This window comes from Rhinatrema bivittatum, chromosome 7, assembly GCF_901001135.1.
Source record: "Rhinatrema bivittatum chromosome 7, aRhiBiv1.1, whole genome shotgun sequence".
NCBI classification, from domain to species: Eukaryota; Metazoa; Chordata; class Amphibia; order Gymnophiona; family Rhinatrematidae; genus Rhinatrema; species Rhinatrema bivittatum.
Window position 1 is genome coordinate 299466050 of NC_042621.1, and position 17456 is coordinate 299483505.

Sequence of the window (17456 nt, forward strand, 5' to 3'; positions counted from 1 at the left end):
AAACAGATCGCTGAAAACGGGGATCTCTAAGTATTATCTTTAATAGAAAGCTATTCTTATAAGAAGCTGCCGGAATGAAATTTAGCCCATGAGTTGCATAGGGCCGTGTTAATAGTTAGCAAGCTTAGACAGCTTTTAAAACACTGACTGATAATGGAAACGAGTGAAAGGAATAGTCACAACAAACAGGATTGTCTAATACTAAATCTTGCAGAGTCATTCTGTTATCCATACAGAAGTTTCCTCCTTATTAGACAGCTTCATGTCCACTAGAAACGCTAGCCTCTGTGCTCCGTCTAAAAATAGTACCTCAAAGAGCTTACAATCTAAGAGGTAGATTGTATAAGCATCACTCACGCACATATGCAGGCTGCGTGCGAGCAACACGAATTTTAAGAGTCCACGAAGTATTCGCATACGTACCTATGCACGTGTCAAGAATAAGGGGGTGGAAAAGGGACAGGGCATAGGCGTTCTGGGGCTGGGCTAAGACTTGCGTGATTAACTCTGAATTTTAAAAAAGTTGACCACGGCTCGCGTCCGTGTGTTATCTGCATAACTGCGGCAGGTCCTGATGAGAAGCAAGTCTAGAGATCTCGAGTTTTAGGGCTTTCAGCACAGCGTGAAATTTCGGGGTCAAGTGGGGGGCTTATAGAATGAAGAACCAGAGAGGTCTTGAAGACCTCAATATCAGCTGGACAAACTGATAGACTAATTGGAAAAAAACATGCAAGCATGTTTTAAAATCCACACGTGTAAAATGTGCTAAAGCCCTAGCAGAAATGTGCATGGGACATTTACTCGCGTCGCGTTTTAAGATTACGCACACACATACCCGCGACAGGGGGATTTTAAATGATACATGCATACTTGCGCGCCCAATATAAAATCGCAGCCTATCTCCGCTCATGCGCCAATACGCACGTTTATAGGCACACGCACGTTCCTTTAAAATTATCCAGTAAGTGAGTACGTGAGGCAGTAGGAGATAAAGTGACTTGCCTAAGGTCACAAGGAGTGTCCCTGGAAGAAGTGTGCTTTGAACCCTGGCTTCCCACTAGGCCTCTCTTCATCTCTCCCCATTACGCTTCTTTTGTGTAATGTTACAGAGGTGACGGATGCACTAGAGGCCTATCTGCACAAAAATACTCTTTGGACACAAAACTGATTGTATCAAACTGGAATGTGCGGTATTTATTATGACAGTCAAATTCTGCCTTAACTCTCTATAAGAAAGTCTTTGACTTTGTTAACAACAGAAAACTTGTTAATACATGTAATGAAATGGCCAGATTCGAAGGTTAAGGAATTGCATGATTAATGATGCGGTGCTTCCACATAGGCTCAGAATGGAAAAACACCTTTCCTTAATGAGTTGGGCCAATTGGATAAATTCTACCTTAGCAGAGAAGAGGAGCATTTGTCCTACTTCAATTTTTCATGGGCAATTTATTTTTTTTTCCTTCTTCAGCAACTTATGCGAGAGAGGCAGCAAATGGCCAGCCGACCCTTTGCTTCAGTGGATGTGGCTCTGGAAGTGGGAGCTGATCATGCGGATCTGCTGCGGGGGCCTATAGAGGTAAGCAGGCATAGTAGTATGCCAGGGGGAGGGGGCACTGCATCCCATATCTCTGGTGTGTCCTGTCTCCTTACCCATTGATGATGAATCCCCCTCCCCAGCACCACTGCCAGCATGAGCTGTAATAGAAACCACTGGAGAATCAGTTAGCAGGTGCTGTTCTGTCCTGATGAAACCTAGGAAGATCTAAGCAGGCCGGGCAACTTAAGCAATCGGCATGTGTGCTACCCACAGGTCAGACCATCCCCATTAACAGTGTTACAGTAAAGAAGATTATCAGGAGCCTCATTTTAATTTTTCATTTGTGAGTCATGAGAGTGCCTGGATCAGCACAGGTTTTTTTTTTAATATGTAATGACCATATTATTGACTCCTCCTAATGTAAACATGCACAAGGAGCTCATAATATGTGAGGCAACATCGTATCACAATAGTAATAGTGCTTGAAATGGTTTCTTTCACTGGCATCTGAAAAAAAGGACATCAATTCAGACTAGGAGAAAAGAAATGGCAAGATGTGATTTATAATGCATGCCTAATATATTCTGTAAATTTCCTGTACCATTGCCTTTCTTAATGGGTTCTTTAAGAAGTGTATAATGTATGATTTTTCTAACCACATATGTGTTAACATTCTGAGATAAAAGTGAGTAGGGTTTACAGGAGTGTCTCCTTCAGTGTTTTACTACATACATAATTGTTTCCACACTGGTTAGATTTTACATGTTCACTGTGCAATGAACCCCTTTCTCTGGTGGTGACAAGAAATAACTACAGCTGAGGAAGGATACACAGTCTTTACAGCTTAAGCAGCAGGAGCACTTGCTCTTTGCTGATTGGTAGATCGGACATGAACATTTTTATTCACGTGTTCCTCTTCTAAAGCATCCTGGTGTATTTGCACCTATTTTATTTTTCGCCAATCAATTAGGTAGAGCTACTGATGTAAGTAGCAAGTAAAAGTAAAGAAAGGGAAAATCAAGACAAAATGTGGTTTTCAGGACTTATAGAGGTCAACATCACCCCTTTAACATTAATCAGGAAACAGGTCCTGTGTGCTGTGGCACAGGGATCTGAAGCTGTCAAGGCCGGTTGGAAATGGGCGCACCTCAAAGTGGTGCTGTCAGGCCTGGATCAGGAAGGAAGAAAGCTGTCATTACTGTGATGGGTCCCACTGACCAAAGACTGAGGAGGCACCCCTCTAGCCCTTAAGCTGGTGAAGGTTCCCAGAGCTGCCCAGGTGTGTCAACTGGAGAGGAAGGTTCAAAGATGAAAGATAGGGGAGATATGCTAGACATTTAAATATTTCCAAGGTTTCCTTGCATAGGAGGCAGGCCTCGTTCTAAGGAAAGGAAGCTCTAGAATGAGGGGTCATGGGTTGAGGGTGAAAGGGCATAGACTCAGGAGTAATCTAAGAAAATATTTCTTTACAAAGAAGGTAGTAAGAAGCATGGAACAGCCTTCCTGTGGTGGTAGTGGAGACAAGGACAGTATCTGAACTCAAGCATGAAATAAACACAGAGGATTCCTGAGGGAGTGGTAGGGATTATAAAGCTGAATAATTGGTGTGGGCAGACTAGATAGGCTGTATGATCTTTTCCTGCCATCATGTTTCTATGTTAAAAAACAAATCCCTGTAAGCCTCTAGACTCTTGTAGGCTAAAGTGCCGGTCCTAGAAGGTAATATTTTTGGTGGCAGTCACTACGGCTGCAGAGTTAGTGAGCTGCAGCCCCTAATGACTTATATGCAGTGAAGTGGTTCTATGCACTCATTTGTACTAGTCAGTCATTCTCCCAACATTTTTCCTGAGGCCACATGTTCATAGAGTTGAACAAGTCCTGCACAGTTTAGACTGCAAGAAAACTGCTGCCCTCTGTCTGGAATGAACCAAAACCTTAAGAAGGTCCATCCATCTTTTGGTTTCCTGTGATCCGAACAAACCTCGAATTGCTGTAACCAAATGGACCATGTCTGATTGGATAACAGATGGCATTTCCTTTGTTATATCCAAGCTGGTCTGACTTTAAATGTGCAAGTCATAATAATATGGCCTTGGCGGCATCCGTGCTCCATGCAAGATTGGCCTCCATTGAGGAAATTTGCAAGATTACGACCACATATTTACATTCCATTACTCTTTGGATACTGACTTCAGATGCAACTGCAGGGTTGATCAGTCCTCCAAGGTTTTTCTGAGGGGTAGTACCAAACCTCATCTCCTCAAGTCCCATTTTTGTCTTCCTACAAAAAATATATTGGGTTCATCCATTTGTTGGTATTCTTGTTTCTAGTAATTTTCCTTTTTTTTTTTTTTTTGGGAAGGCAACCCTTAGCTAGGGGTTTCCACTTGTATGCTTTATATAATTTTTTTGTCCTTGGAGCAAAGTTGCTTACCTATAACAAGTGTTCTCAAGGACAGCAGGATAATCCTCCACAGACAATCCTCCCTCCTTCCCCTTGCAGAGTTGTTCACGTTAGCTATGAAACAATGTCAAAATGAAGTTCTATTATTTGATGTTTGTAGCCGTAAAGTCTAGGGATATGATTGGGAAACCTTGGAAGAAGTGATTTTGGCAGCTTAGCTGGAGGTACTCTTTCCTCTAAGCTAGCACTTAAGGTCATCAACATTCCATCAGGTTTAATCTCTAGGATACATAATTAAAAATTGGACTGACTGCTATGTGGATACATTCCCTCTGTCACCAGCTACTGAATCATACACTCCTCGTGCCTTCCTCTAGCTTCTGCTTTTATAGCAGTAAGTGTTTGGTGGAAACAGGCTCTGGTTGTTTATAATGCATTGTGTTATTTAATTAAACTTCAGAAGTACATATAAAAACTGTTAATATAATAAATATCAAAATCTATTTTGCCTGTGACATCTTTCATTTGGAACTTGATAAGCTGAACAGGAAAAAAAAGTTAATTGCCATTTTATGGAATATCCTTCCTACTTATATTCTTCTACCGTAAGCTTTTGCTAGTAATTGTTTAGTCCTATTATTGACTACACTGTGCTTGATTGATATGCATAGATATTATTCATACGTGAAGAAAACTCCATTCTCCATCTCTCCCAATTAATCCAGACCACTGCAATTAGACAATGCATCCGTGTCTCTATAAAAAAAAAAACCCCAACAACACTCTGTGAGGCCAAACTTAACTTCCTGAGCAGGGCTTTCACCATGGGTGGGCAAGATGGGCACCTGTCCAAGGCTAGAACCCAGAGGAAAGTGGGGTGAGCCATGCACTATTGGCTTCCTTCTATGTACTCCCCCCACGCTGCCCTAATATGGGAGTAGGAGAGCAAGGAGAGAAGAGGATGGGGAGGGTGATAGAGCAAAGGGGGAGGAGAAAGCAACAGAGGGGAGAGATGTGAGAGAAGAAAGGAAGGGAGGAGAGCAGGGAACAAGAACAAAGGAGAATGGTGAGAGCAGAAAGTTAGAAAAGGTGGGGAGGGGAATGCAGGGGTGAGGGGAGAGGTAAGAAAGCAAATGGAAAGGGGATGGGGAAGGTACACACGAGGGAGGGAGGGAGTGAGAGACATACTTGGTGCAGTAATAAAGCATAGGGGCCCCCCAGTTTAATGTTTACATTGTTTATTGAAGAAAAGCCATGATACAATCAATCATGCAGTTCATGGTGGTTTCTGATGCACACTCCATAAAACCACATTATGGACATTTTCACCCCAAAATTGAACTGAGATACAACAGCAAAAAAGAGAAGAAATCAGTTAACTCCCTCCCTCGGCCCCCAAATTATTCAGCAAAACTCAATGAAGAAGAGAATTGGATTGGTATTCAAGTATAGGCCCAAAAGGGTACAAATGATTCATACATGTAAGTCATTTCCCACCGAGCTCTGAACTCTAACAGGGAGTATTTGAAGATAGTCATCCCATACCTCTAAAAAGGAACATTTACATTTAAATGAACGTCCAGTTGCAGCTTTTCCCATTAACATCAGATCATGAAAGGCATTCCTCCACCTCCATCTCCAAAAAGAAGGAGCATCTGCAGAGTTTCACATTGTAAGAATATTCTTTTTACCCACAAGGCAAGCTTTACGGAGAAGGATCCTAGGGCCTCTATCCACAGGTTCAACAAATAGAACCCCCTTCGGGAAAAGGAAATGGTCTGTCCCATTAGAAATTTAGAAGAATCCTGAATCCCCTCTCAGAATGTGCCTGTGCCAGCACATGTCTAGAAGATATGATCCAGTGTGCTTCTAGACACCTTACACCACTGGCAAATATCTGTATCTCAGAACCAGATAGGTATGCAGGAACAGTATAGGCCCATTTTAAAAACTTATATTGCATTTCCCTCAAACCAGCATTTGCAACACGAACTGTAATGTCTTTGAAACTAGATTGTAATTGTAGGTTGGTAAGGGTGAGGATTAAATCTCTTTTCCATTTTTTGAGTCGTGAACTATAAACCTGCAATGGGTGAGGTCCTTATAAAAATTTATGCAGTCTAGATATCGTCACCCTCTCAAATTCCACAATTCTAAAAAAATCGTGTCCACTTTAACGCAAAAGGTATCCATTAGGTGGGAGGATCTTAAACTCATAAAATAATGTCTTAATTGTAAGTAAGCAAGATAGTTTTGTGATGAAAGATCAAATAATTGTTGACGGGTTTGAAGTGTCAGTATTTTACCGTGTGTATTGATCACTTGTTGAAGCTGAGTAAGTCATCCAAGAACTAAAAGTCTTATACTGGAATCCTGGTGAGAAATTTAAATTTCCGTGTATCAGAAGGTAAGGGGAGGTTTCCCAGGATTGACTTTAGATCTCACAAAGACAGTGCCAGATTTTTCATAAGGTCATAAAAAGAGCACCAGCTTTCACAGAATGTGGCAAGACCACGCTCTTCGCATGACGAAGAATATGTAAGTGAACTGGTGAGGCTAAGTGCATCTCAATTTCCACTGGGGTATAATTAGATGTGTCCCAAAGCCAATCTTTATATGATGTAGTTGACTCGCCCAATTTATTTTTACATATCCGGGAACAGTAACCCTCACCCCCAAACTCCCATGAGTCGATTTATACTATTCCAAGGCTTACAACCTCGCTAGAGAAATTTAGAGATAATTAAAATCTCTTTTAAGGAGACACGAAGCAAGCAGCTGAAGCACGTACCGCCATTTATGGCAAATAGTTATCTTGAATAGATTAATTCTGCCAACTAAGGAAAAGACAGTGATAGCCAATGTAATAATTAACTTTCGCTATGTCTTTTTATTTTTATGTATGTTTTTATTATGAATGTTATTTATATTTGCACATTACTTAGGCCTTATTTGTGTAAAGCGATTAATACATTCAATAAAAGAAAAAAAAATGGGATGTTTAATTGGTTCAGTGAATGAGATGTGCCAAGGGCTTCCGATATGTCAAAGTTTAACTTAAGTCCTGAAAACGAACCAAACAAAGAAAATTCCCTCACCAGTGCTTCAAGGGAGCTACAGGATTTGTAAAATGGACTAAGATGTCATCTGCAAAGGCAGCAACTTTAAACTCAGACTGCCCCATAGTGATCCTCTGAATATCACCCATATTTTGAACCCATTTTGAAATGTCCCTGCTCCTGTGGAGCACTGGTACATGGTGTCCAGTGGGGCAGCCATTTGCCCCTGATGTAATTTATAGTTACTACACCAGGCCTCACTCCAGCCTAAAGAGGGCTCTGCTGCTGATGCTGCCTCCCTCTCAGTTCACATTGAGGCTGATGCAATGCACCGAGCGCACTGTTTAACCTGCAGTTGGATGTGGGTTGGTAGTGCTACCTAATCCCCTTATGCATCTAAAAAACGCACATTTCTACACTCAAAATTTAACCCCTGCCTAGAGCAGGAGTTAATTGCTGAGCACTCCCAAAAGTTGTACAGAAAAGCAGAAAATCCTATTAAGTAGGAGGAACAAAAACTTGTAAAAAGTTTTTTAAAAAGTGCCAGCGGTCAGGTTTGGGAAACGGATACTCAGTTAACAAAGGTCCGTTTCCCATACCCCTGGCTGTGCGCCAATTAGGAAAACGGACGCCTATAAATTCAGCATCCATTTTCTAAACTGGCAGACAGCTCACCACTCGCGGGCTCTCGCTGTCGAGGTGTTAGGGGTGCACAAGTGACCTTAGCCGCCTCCTTGACAACGCGACCCCTAAATTAAATATTGCATTGCGCCCCCAAGAGGGGGCATTTGAATTGCATCAGTCCCATTGCTGCTAGTTCCCTAAAGAAACCATGCAACTCCTGTCACTGCTGCCCCCCTTCTGCCTGATTCCTCTCAAAGCAAACAGCCAGGCAGAGAGAAGTGCTGCAGAGGTTGAGAAAGAAGAGAGAAGCAGAGTAGAAAATAAAGCCAGAGACACTAAAGATCAATAAACTTGTAGAATTTCAGAAATTATTGCTAATGAGCTAATCAGCATAAAGAATCTTGAGACTCAGTTGAAAGCAGTATGATTTGGATGCATTTTCCACATAGGATTTATTTTCTGGAAGAAGTGAATTTGATTGGCTGAGTTGGCTTTTTCAGGTGTCGCTTTCCCTGCTATGTTGGACATATCTCTGATAAGTTAAATTGTATCACTAATATGTTTTGGGAGAAGAACATTTGTTTCATGGTATCAGATAATGTCCTAATCTGAAACTTCTGCCTTTCTCAGATCTCACTACTCTTATCTTAGTATAGAAACAAGTGTCCCAGATTTGCCTGCCATAAATCTGGTAAGCTTTTCCAAAGCCTGCTTCCTCAGCTCCCTGTTCTCCCTTCCACAGCCTTTAACTAACAGAAGAGCTCTGCAGGCCAACTGTACTCTCTTCAGTGGCCTACAAGCAATATAAATGTTTAGTAGTAGAAGAGCTCTCTTAGCTATCTGTGCTTTCTTCCACAACCTATAACCAACAAAGGAGCTCTCTTAGCTGGTTCTGCTCCCTTCCATGTCCTATAGCCAACAGAAGAGTGCTGCAAGCCACCTCTGCTCCTATTCACATCCTGTAATCGAGAGAAGTTCCCCAGCTAGTTCTACTCTTTCCTCATGTTAAGACTAGTTGCCAGTTAACCCAAAATGTGTTGGCAGATAAAAACTGTAAGGCCCATCTAGTCTGCCTAGATTAAACTTCCTGCACAGTTAAAATTTCTCTGTGCTTATCCCAGGCTTTCTTGAATTCTGTCACAGTGTTTGCCTCACTGGGAGGCCATTCCTTGCATCTACCGACCTTTTATGAAGATATATGTTCTAATATTACTTCTGAATCTACCACTTGGGGCCTTATATCATGATTTCTTGTTCTAGAACTTCTTTTCTATTGAAAAATGTTTGTGGATTATTTATACCTTTCAGGTATATGAATATCTCTGTCATATCCCTCCTTTCCCTTCTCTTTAGTTAGATCCTTAAGTCTCATTTTATAGGACTTTTGCGCCATTTTGGTAGCCCTTCTCTGGGCTGCCTCCACTCTATCTTCTCAGAGGTATGGCCTGCAGCATTGGACACAATTTACTCAGAATATCCAACATCCGTTGCAGGTATTATGGAGGTTAGTGGTTATTACCATGAATGGTAGGAAGGCAAGATTTAAAAGTATATTTTTCATACTATTTCTTAAAAATAAAACCTTTTTATGAGAAATAAGCTTGACAATATTTTGTAAAATCTGGCATTTTTCATTAAACATTTTGAACATGCCTTGGGGATTTTGACATCTTTATAATTTACATCCAGTTCAGCTACTAATTTAGAAATTGAGCTCAAATAGAGATTGAACAATGTATTAGATAAAAAAGAACCTTGAGAGACACCAGTTATTAAAGAGTACCAAGACGACACCGAGGATCCCATGCTCACCTGTTGTAATCAGCCCATCAGATATAAGTAAATCATTTTAGCATGGTCCAGAAAATCCAGATGAGATTGTGGTTTAATGTATCAAAAGCTATGGAAATATCTAATAGGACCAAGATAAACTTGGTATCCCTATCACATCTTCAGTGAAAGATATTAATACTAGAAAGCAATAATGTTCTTGTTCTATATGAAAGATGCTGATGCTTGTGAAATGTGAATTGAAAGCATTTTTTCCATAAAAAGGCATGACCCAACTGAATTTGAATTGTGGATATCTTGAAAACCCAACTGTGGGGTCCCCAGGATAGGTTTGGAAAGCCTTGCCTTAATTGTTACAAATCTACTATATAATAATAGCTATCAAGACAAAGGAATGATTTAGACAACACAATTGTTTTGATTATCCAGTGTGGAAGCATTCTGTAAAGAAGCCTGTCCTTAGAAACTCGGACTATGCTGGGATTGTAGACTAGGATTTTTGTCTCATTTTGTGTCTTTGGGGTAAGGAGGGAGTTTAGTATGTTTATCTTTAAGAGCCAAAGCACATTGTTGCTGGATCGAGTTTTTCATCTCTATTCAGGATCTTTATAAGTGAAGAGCGGAAAAGCAGTGTTACATGTGGCCTGAAGCAATGGACAATGTATCCTTTAAAGGTTACAAGTTCTACCATTGCATTTTACAGTTTCCTGAATGGGAAATCCATATACATCTTGATATTAAAAAGGCTTGTTTTGTATCACTTCAGCTTCCTTCCTTACACACTAACTGAGAACCACATCTCTATCCATGCCCTGAGCTTGCTTTAAAAGATGATGTTCTCAGAAAAGAGCTTGTTAGTTATTCCAAACTTTCACATTTGGCTTAACTTGGAGAGGGTGGATTTTTTTAAATGCTTAAGTGGTTTATTTCAGGAGTTAGCCAGTACTGAATCCAGAATCTCAAAGGAAACTTAATATTAGGTGAGTGCAGCCAAAAAATGTTCATTTTGTTTCCAATTTTTGTTTCTTTATTTCTTTTCCATTTCATTTTTGTGCATGTTGTATTCTTTAACATGCAATAAAATAGTTTAGTGTGTATTAAAACCATTTAGTGCATATTATAAGTCTTAACACACACTAAAACATTTAGTACATACTAAAAACTTTAACACGCATGAAACAAAATTAAAGAAAATGTAACACATACTTCTAAACATAATGGTACAATTTTGACATCCAGTATCTGTTGACTGTCATCTCTCTGCTGTTGATACCATTTTATGGTCTTTCTGTTGGTTATTTTTAGAGAATTAGGGGTGGATTTTTTTAAATGCTTAAGTGGTTTATTTCAGGAGTTAGCCAGTTAAAGCTTTGGTTTAAAACATTTTTCTCCAAGAGAAAGGGATGCAACTAAATATTGAGCAATTTGCACAATGCTTTAGGAATATTGGTATGATTACGGATAACATATTGTTGAGAGAAATACAAGTTTCTGATGCGATATTACTTCTGACAAAATGGGCCTTCTTAGTGAAAATAGCACAATCCGACAAATGCATCAAGTGTAACTTGGAAATTGGAATTTAGACCATTTATTTTGGTCTTGTGAGATGGTAAAACAATTTTGAATCCACGCTGTGGGAAATACTAGTAGAGTGATGGGTATTAAGTTTCAGTCTACAGTTGAGATTGCCTTGTTTGGAGAAATGACCTCTATTTGTTCTAGTAACACAGAAGGGCCATTGCCAATTGACAAAGAGCATGGATGGAGTGGGGTTCTCGCTATCCTGTTTACAGAAGACAGTATATGGGAAGAGCTGGGAAAACTAAAAGTAGACCAGTCTATGGGGTAAATCATAGGATACTAAGGGAGCTCTGAAACACCTTTTCGATAGATCCCTGGAAATGAGAGTGGTTCCAGAAGGTTGGAGAAGAGCGGTTGTGGTCCCACTTTACAAGGGCAATAGCAGAGAGGAGACTGGAAACTACACGCCAATTAGCCTCACCTCAGTGGTGGGAAAATTAATGGAGACTCTGCTGAAGGAGAGGATAGTGAACTATCTACAATCTAGTGGGTTGCTGGATCGGAGGCAGCATGGAGAAGGTCCTATCAGACAAACTGATTGATTTTTTTGATTGGGTAACTAGAGAATTGGCTCAAGGAAGAGCATCTAATGTGGTTTACTTGGATTTTAACAAAGCTTTTTATATGGTCCCACATAGGAAGCTCATGAATAAAATGAGAAGTTTGGGTGTGAGCGCTAAGCTGATGAAATTGATTACAAATTGGTTGACTGACAAGAGACAATGTGTAATTGTAAATGGAGCCTGCTCTGAAGAGAGAACGGTATTAAGTGGAGTGCTTCAAGGATCAGGTTTGGGACCAGTTCTGTTCAATCTCTTCATGAGCAACATTGTGAAGGTTAGGAAATAAGTTTGTCTTTTTGTGGATGATACTAAGATCTGCAACAGAGTGAACATAAGAACATGCCATACTGGGTCAGAGCAAGGGTCCATCAAGCCCAGCATCCTGTTTCTAACAGTGGCCAATCCAGGCCATAAGAACCTGGCAAGTACCCAAAAGCTAAGTCTATTCCATGTAACCATTGCTAATGGCAGTAGCTATTCTCTAAGTGAACTTAATAGCAGGTAATGGACTTCTCCTCCAAGAACTTATCCAACCCTTTTTTAAACACAGCAACACTAACTGCACTAACCACATCCTCTGGCAACAAATTCCAGAGTTGAATTGTGCATTGAGTAAAAAAGAACTTTCTCCAATTAGTTTTAAATGTGCCCCATGCTAACTTCTATGCCTCAAGGAATAGAGTGAATGAAAAGTAATTTAAGAAAACTTGAAGAGTGCTCAAAGATTTAGCAGCTGAGATTCAATGTGAAGAAGTGCAAGGTCATGCACCTGGGGTGCGGTAATCCAAAAGAGCTTACGTGATGGAGGGGAGGAAAGATTAAAGTGCATGGACTGGGAGAGGGACTTTGGGGTGATTGTGACTGGTGATCTAAAGGCAGCAAAGCTATGTGACAAGGCAGTAGCTAAGGCCAGAGGAATGCTAGGATGCCTCGAAAGAGGTATAACCAGCAGGAAAAAGGAGTTGATAATGTCCTTGGTCCATGGTGAGTCCTCACTTGAAATACTGTGTTCAGTCATCCCAAAAAAAGATAAGGATAGGATGGAAGTGGTCCAGAGAAAAGCAATCAAAATGGTGTGGGGTCTATAAGATGAGACTAAAGGAGCTTAATATGTATATCCTGGAAGAGAAGAAAGACAGGGGACATATGCATACTTTCCAAGACCTTTCTGATGGAAAGGAAGCTGTAAAACTAGGATCCCCAATATGAAACTCCAAGGGGGAAGACTCAGGAATAATGTCAGGAAATATTTCTTCACGAAACTTTTTGTGGTTGCATGGAATGTTCTCCCAGAAGAAGTGATAAAGACGAGAACAGTAATGGAATTCAAAAGGACATGGGACAAACACAGAGGATCCTTGCTGGCTAGAGAATGAAAATGAAGAAATGGGGTAACTTTTCTGTTACATCTTGGAGATAGCCTGCACAGAGCAGCAGTTGCTACTACCCCAAAAAAATAAAAACATACTTGCTGAGCAGACTAGATGGATTGTATTAGTCTTTATCTGCCATCTTTTACTATGCTATTATGTTATCTTGTGCCTTCAGTACAGAACTAATTTGTGAAACAGTATCTCAGGATGTTGTGGAGGTAAATAAAAGTGTTCAACAAATTTACAGAAGATGGATTAGGGTATTTAGCATATCAGAGATGTGACTGACTTCAAACCATGAATGCCAGAAACTGGAAAGAGTCTGAAAGGGGATGGACTACGCGATACATCGCCTGTTCCTTACAAACATACTCTTCGAACCTGCTGCTTATCACTGTTGGAGACAGAATACTAGGCGAGCTGGTTTTTTGGTTGACTTTTTTTTTTGGCCTGGTAGTTCTTCCTTTCTTGTCAGTGCAATAGTAACCAGTGCTGGTATCCTGGTGCCATGAGCCTTCATTCACAACTACCTAAGAATTTCTCCCCTATTTCAATAGAGCCTTTCACTGTTCCTAGTCTGGTCATTGCAGCAATGATCCTGAGGCCAGGAACTATGCACCAGGGCTCCACTCTTCACTTGCACTAGGACAGAGGCAGGTGGAGTGTTAATAAGGACAAGACAATGAGCAAATAATGGAAACACATCCAGCAGTGCCGCAGACCATAAGGTAGCTGAATTGGGACCAGCAAGTGACAAAACCTCAGAAACCAACCAGGTGAATGTTGGCAGGTTGCTAGATACTGTCCAGTAAAACTGTGAGGATCTAGGAGGCTGAATGCTAGGATAACAGCCTCACTAGTCTAGTTAGCTGTTTAGATTATTACAAAGCTTGGAGCTAAAATGTTGGATTAAGCATGGGGTCTTAATGCTCATCTACCCAAAGAGTAGAAAACCAATGAGAAAGAAAACAAAAAGTGACTTGGATAAGGGATGATATCCTACAAGTGGTTAAGTTTTTATAGCTGGTAGCTAGCATAGATCATAAGTTGTGTGGAAGGGATTAGCCAGGCAGACTGAATGAGCCAATTGGTCTTTTTCTGCTGTCATCTACTATGTTGGTATGTACATTATTGCAGAACTTCATTGCTTAAACAACAGGATGCATTTTGTGGCATGAAATGACACTCTTGATATGCTGCAATACTGGGTCTGCACTGCTTTGGGTCCTGTAGCTGCCATAGAGTTTCCAAGGTTGTCTGCATTAAAACTGTTGGAGTTGCAGTGGATTTCCCAGGGGTCTTCCATCACAGGTAACAGCATTTCTGTGCACAGCACTAGAATGCAGCCTTTTTTTCTGCATCTATATATCTATAATCATATAGATTTAGCTGCATATTCCATTTACATGCGTTCCCTCCCTCTTGTCTTTCCAGTAGTCAGATGGCCCTGCATCCTTTGCACTCTGAAAACTTTCCGTTTACTAAATGAGACAGTCTGCTGACAGCATTTAACTGAATTTTACCACTCAAGCAAGTGAAAATATGAATGCATAAAAACATATTTACAGTACTGGAATAAAATCCTTAAATCTACTATGCTAGAAACTTGATCCTTTTAACTTAAAGCTTTCTACCTTCCCTCTCCATTGCAGACCCATAGCAACAACTGAGTTAGACAAGAATAAGTTAAAATTCATTAAAAATATAGTAAAAGAACTCCATGGTTCCACATAAATAAATTGAGCATCCTTGACATGGGACCTAGAGTGACTGACTGGGTTAGAAACTGGCTGAGTGCAAGGCACAAAGGATATGAGACCTCTCTGAGGAGAGCGGGTGTTACTAGCGGTGTGCCTCAGGGATCAGTCCTTGGACCAGTTCTTTTCATCATTTAGGTGAGCGACATAGCAAAAGGATTGTCGGGAAAGGTCTTTTTGCCAATGATACCAGAATCTGCAACAGGGAGGACAGCCAGGAAGGTGTGGAAAATAACGAAGGAATAATCTAGGATCTGGCAGCTAAGACTTAATGCTAAAAATTGCAGAGTAATGATTGTATCTTAAGGTGGCCAAACAAATGGATAAAGCAACGGCAAAAACCAGAAATATGCTTGGCTGCATAGGGAGAGGAATGGTCACCAGAAAAAGGAAGGTGAGATTGACCTGTATTGGTCCTTGATGAGACCTCACTTGGAATACTGAGTACAGTTCTGGAGACCGCATCTTCAAAAGGATAGAAACAGGATGGAGTCGCTCCAGAGGGAGGCTACTAAAATGGTCAGTGGTCTTTGTTCTACAGCAGTGGTTCTCAACCCTGTCCTGGGGACCCCCCCAGCCAGTCGGGTTTTCAGGATATCCACAATGAATATGCATGAGAGAAAATTTGCATGTTATGGAGGCAGTGTATGCAAATTTTCTCTTATGCATATTCATTGTGGATATCCTGAAAATCCGACTGGCTGGGGGGGGTTCCCAGGACAGGGTTGAGAACCACTGTTCTACAGTATATGGGGACAGATATAAAGATCTAAACATGTATGCCTTAGAGGAAATGCGAGATGGGGGAGATATGATAGAGACATTCAAATATATCAAAGGTTTCCATGCACAGGAGGCGAGTCTCTTTCAATGGAAAGGAGGCTCTAGAACAAGGGGTCATGAGATGAAATTGAAAGGGGGTAGACCCAGGAGTAATCTTAGGAAATATTTCTTTACAAAGAGGGCGGTGGATGCATGGAACTGTCTCCCAGTGGAAGCGGTGGAGACAAAAACATTTTCTGAATTCAAGGAAGCCTGGGATAATTACAGGGGATCTCTGAGGGACTGATGGGAATTATAAAGCTAAATTAATTGGGCAGATGGGCAGACTAGATGGGCCATATGGCTCTTTCTGCAGTCATGTTTCTACGTTTAAAAAAAGACAAAGCTCACTCCAGAGAGGCCCTTTTCTGCTTTGTACCATACCAACCCTTGGAGCACATTCAGTGCCAATTTTTTTATGCAAGCACCAAAACAAACCTTTGCACAGGTTCCCCTGTATTCTTTCCTCCAAGACCTTATTCATGAGTTTACTGATATTTATTTCCTGTTATAAGAACATTTTGCTTACAAAAAACATCTTTCCCAATATGGTCCTGCCTATATAAGTAATCCCTGTCAGAAAACTATTCCACTTATATGAAGAATTTTTCATAGATCTAAGTGTTTTTAATTACCATTTCTAAGAATGTTTTCATCTCATCCCCCATGGTTTTCTTGTAAGGTGGATCCAGTTCCCATGTCTGGGGTCATTTAAGCAAGAATGTCTGAGGTCGGCATTTAGCCAGATAACTCATAAGTAATCTGACTAAATGTTGATTTCTCAATATCCAGCTAACCCTCAGCCAAATCTCTCATTATCCAGCGAAAATGTAGTTGGATAACATAGGGGTGTTCCGGGCCATTTCTGGGAGGGGTTAGGTTAGCCAGATAAGTTATGCCATAGAGCTGTCCTAAAGTTAGGATATGATAGCCATCTGTATTTAGCACCACTGAACATCCCTCCAAAGTTAGCCAGATAAGTTTGCAATCCGGCCAGTGACTGAGTATGGATCTCTATATGTTCCTCAGGACTAGAAGAATTCATGTGTTAGGTTTTGTAAACACTTGGGCTAGTTAGCTTTAGTTTTTCAGGATATGTTGATCCATTTCTGGATTTACCCCATTATATGCTTGTACATGTAAGTCTCATTTCCCTAAGAAAACCAGGAGGTCCATGTTCAGTGCCATTTGTCTGATTAAATTCAGATTGGCCAAACAGCGAGATTTGAAAATCCTGCCATGCTGACCAGCACAAGATAAACATATTTATTTTGTTTGTTTATTTATATAAGCATTTTATATACCATCATTCCAAAAGAAGATCACAACAGTTTACAAAAGCAATATTCATATCATAGAGCAACACAACATCAAAACATGTTAACTCGAGGGCTTAGATAGTAGAGATGTGCAGTCGTTTTAGATGAAAAGGTTCGGGCGATGCTCATCTCTATTAGATAGGCTTCATATATTAGTCAGAGAGTTGTCTTACTGCACTTTATGTTACTCATTACTTGTCATCCATTCTTCTAACATTATCTTTGTTTTTTAAATATTGTAGTTCTCAGCATATTTTTTGGAAATCCTGCCCCAGACTCCTCTCTATCCCTCTCCTTTTAAAAATTTGCATCACGCCCTCCTTCTAAATTTTTGCGTGATGCAAAAATTTGCATCACGCCCTCCTTCTAAAACAGCTGGCAAACATTGGTTTAACAGGTGCCACACTAAACTGGTTCAAAACATTTCTAGCAAATAGAGGATATAGAGTCAAAATTCACAATAAAGAATCCCAATACCACCATTCTAATAGGGGGGTGCCGCAGGGTTCATCACTTTCACCCACACTATTCAATGTCTACCTCCTACCACTATGTCAACTTCTTACAAAACTAAGCCTGAAACACTTCCTTTTCGCAGACGACGTACAGATCGTGATCCC

General features: G+C 40.6%; 1 protein-coding gene across 1 annotated transcript in view; it reads left to right on the forward strand.

The window, feature by feature from the left end:
• Window positions 1-17456, forward strand: part of ATRNL1 (attractin like 1) — a 2205421-nt gene that overhangs the window by 1867348 nt on the left and 320617 nt on the right. The window contains exon 27 of the mRNA XM_029610472.1: window positions 1472-1579. Coding sequence (XP_029466332.1) covers window positions 1472-1579 — 108 coding nt within the window. The remainder of the gene's footprint in view (window positions 1-1471; window positions 1580-17456) is intronic.